The following is a 3,024-nucleotide window of genomic DNA, read 5'->3' on the forward strand; positions in this document are numbered from 1 at the left end:
AGCCAACAGTGAACCAACTTCGTTAAGTAGGTCCATTTTTACTGTGTTGACATTACATTACATTTTTTTTTTCTTCGTGCTTGCCTTATCTGGGCTAATGTTTTAATACCATGTGATGTGATTTTTACTACAACATAATTTCCCCATGGGGACAATAAACATGCAGTGAACTGAACTGAAGCAGTCCCTCGTTAGCATCTTGTAGGCTACAAAGTGACGCATGCGCAACTCACAGGGGACACATTCCATAAAGCTACTCTGATATGGCTCATTCATTTTTGAATTGAATTTCTGAAGCAAAAGAAACAAAATGCAGCATTTACTAAACCCAACAAAACAATTGTGTAACACAAGTTGTGTAAAACACAATCTAGGATTAATACAATATACCATTATCTAATGTATGAGGGCAGACCTGACACATATAAAGGCATATATAAATGCATATAATGCAGTTTATGTAATTCCACCTCATATTAGTGTTTTATGACATTGGGCTATGACTGACTAAATGTTCCTAACATGTGTTTTGGAAGAATTATGGGATTTAGAGACATGTTTGCAGTGTTCTGGTAGACATGGTGTATTCTGTAGTGTATTTATTGTATTTATTGAGCGTAAAGTGAACCGTTTGGCCAGCTGTGTGTTGTAGGTGTGTCGGTGCGTTAAGAGTTTAGGAAATTTTTTTAAAAGTATTCAAAAATCGTCATAGCAATCGTAAAAAACTTTAACGTGTAAAACTGTTTCAAATCAAACACCTTGACAACCATGCCTGGAAAAAAAAAAAGATTAAATCTGTAAAATATAAATAAACAAACTGAATGTCAACACACACACACACACACACATATATATATATATACATACATTATGTATATTTATACATATTTTTATATATAAATATGTATATAATGTGTATATATAAATATACATACATACTGTATATACATACATATACATGCATACATATAGTATATACCCTATATATGCACAAACCAAGGGATTGTTTTCATGATTTTCAATACTGAGGCATTAAAAATCCCTTAAACCATACATATAATTGATTAAAAATATAGTAATGTATTGCAAATAACTGTCCCATTAAAATTCCATCACAGCTTCCATAACGACATCATTATTAAAGGGTAAATTAATGGAATTATAAGGTACTGGCAGCCCACTCATTCTGACATCTCTCCATTAGGTCCTGAGCGTGTGTGTGTGTGTGTGTGTGTGTGTGTGTGTGTATTGTGTGGGTGTGTGTGTGTGTGTGTGTGTGTGTGTGTGTGTGCTGTCAGGCTTGTTGGTATGATTACTAACTAAACGGAGTGTCAATTGTAATTTCCCCGCCGGGTCAATAAACAGTATCATTGAAATTATAATCTAAATTAATAGTGGGTCACAGCGATGTTGTCGTTACGTCGTCGCATCTCTGGAACCGGCTTTGCCAGGCAGGAGCTCGGAGCTGATGTAGATAAGAGATCTGGGCGCGCACGCACACACACCCCACACACACACACACACACACACACACACACACACACACAAACACACAGCTGGCCAGATAAACCCAGAAATGTGATCAGTGGTCCAGGTCTTGACGTCACAGGGGTGCGTTTGGGATTATTTACTGTTTTGTGAATGTGATGCAGCAGGTTCAGGACTCGGGGTCTTACATAACAACTGGTGGCGAGGGGATTGGACACAATACGGTGACAAGGATCGCTTTGATTACATTAAAAAATCAAGACTTGTGTCAGTCTTGTGGGGAACTGCCTTATGGTATTTTTTGGGCTGTGTATTGCAGCTGACCAGTAATAGGTAACACATCCCTTTATTCTTCTGGATTTTAGAGGGCTTCATATTCCTGGTTAATATTTGCTGACCTTCTGTGTCTTTGTCTTCAATTTGACAGGTGGGAAAAGCAGCCTGGCCATTGCTATAGTCCCTGTCGTCGTCAAGGAAACCAAGAGTCCCGTCCCGTTGCCATGGGGAAACAGAACAGCAAGCTGCGGCCGGAGATGCTGCAGGACCTCCGGGAGAATACCGAGTTCTCCGACCACGAGCTGCAGGAGTGGTACAAGGTACGCAGGTACACAGTACACAGTCTGAGTAAAGGTACTGTACTCCTGCTACAGCAGTGAAAAGGAACGTTTGCACATACTAAGTACTTGTACTTTATACTTCTATACCACTAACATATTGTTGCATTGTTATAGTTTTAAGATTCAAGATTTCTGTATTGTCATACCACAGTACACTGTAGTACGAAATTCCGTGCAAAGCTTAAAAACATGGTGGAAAAGTTGAGATATTAGTTATATGAATGAAAATAAATAATGCTTAAATGCTTATATGGGAGTGATAAATATAAGTATATAACGTCTAAAAAGAAAAAATCTAGATACTAGATACACACATGGGAAAAGGGTTAGACTTATTAAAAGTAAAATAGCGTATTAGAGAATAAGGTGCAGTCAGAACAAGATACTAAGATGCATTTCAACCAGATTAATTTATACATGAGTAGTATTCAGATTGATTGGACTCTTTTAGTGTGTCTCACATTTTACACACTGTACTTACTACTAGCTTTGTCTGTTAGCTGTTACAGACTGATACAGTCAGAGCTCCAAGACATTAGAGTTGCCAGTGGTAAAACCAAAACCATTAGCCAAATAAGGCTTTGCAGAGCTGAGGGTAACAACCTCTAAAGGGACGGGTCCAGGTGGGATCCCGATCAGATGCCCGACCCCCCTCAACTGGCCCCCGCGAAGGAGCAGCAACTCCAGCCTTCCTCTGGATGCCTGAGCTCCTAACCCCGTCTCTGAGGCCGAGCCCGGCCACCCTTACACTTAGGCACTACCCAAAGCTCATGACCATGATCTGGATCATATGAAAGTAGAAGACCTAAGGAATCCATTGGTAGCAACTATGCCATGTTAACTTGTTGGGAAGAGGGTTATAGAGGCTCCAAAGATTATGATAGAGAATTCATTTTGATAAAGTCTTTTATTCCTTATT

The 3,024-nt window shown here is 39.2% G+C and overlaps 1 protein-coding gene across 1 annotated transcript in view; it reads left to right on the top strand.

Annotated features, from left to right (window-relative positions):
• Positions 1-3,024, top strand: part of LOC116701714 (hippocalcin-like protein 1) — an 88,514-nt gene that overhangs the window by 77,106 nt on the left and 8,384 nt on the right. The window contains exon 3 of the mRNA XM_032535574.1: positions 1,916-2,084. Coding sequence (XP_032391465.1) covers positions 1,989-2,084 — 96 coding nt within the window. The 5' untranslated portion in view covers positions 1,916-1,988. The remainder of the gene's footprint in view (positions 1-1,915; positions 2,085-3,024) is intronic.

Source organism: Etheostoma spectabile, chromosome 14 (genome assembly GCF_008692095.1).
Source record: "Etheostoma spectabile isolate EspeVRDwgs_2016 chromosome 14, UIUC_Espe_1.0, whole genome shotgun sequence".
NCBI lineage: Eukaryota > Metazoa > Chordata > Actinopteri > Perciformes > Percidae > Etheostoma > Etheostoma spectabile.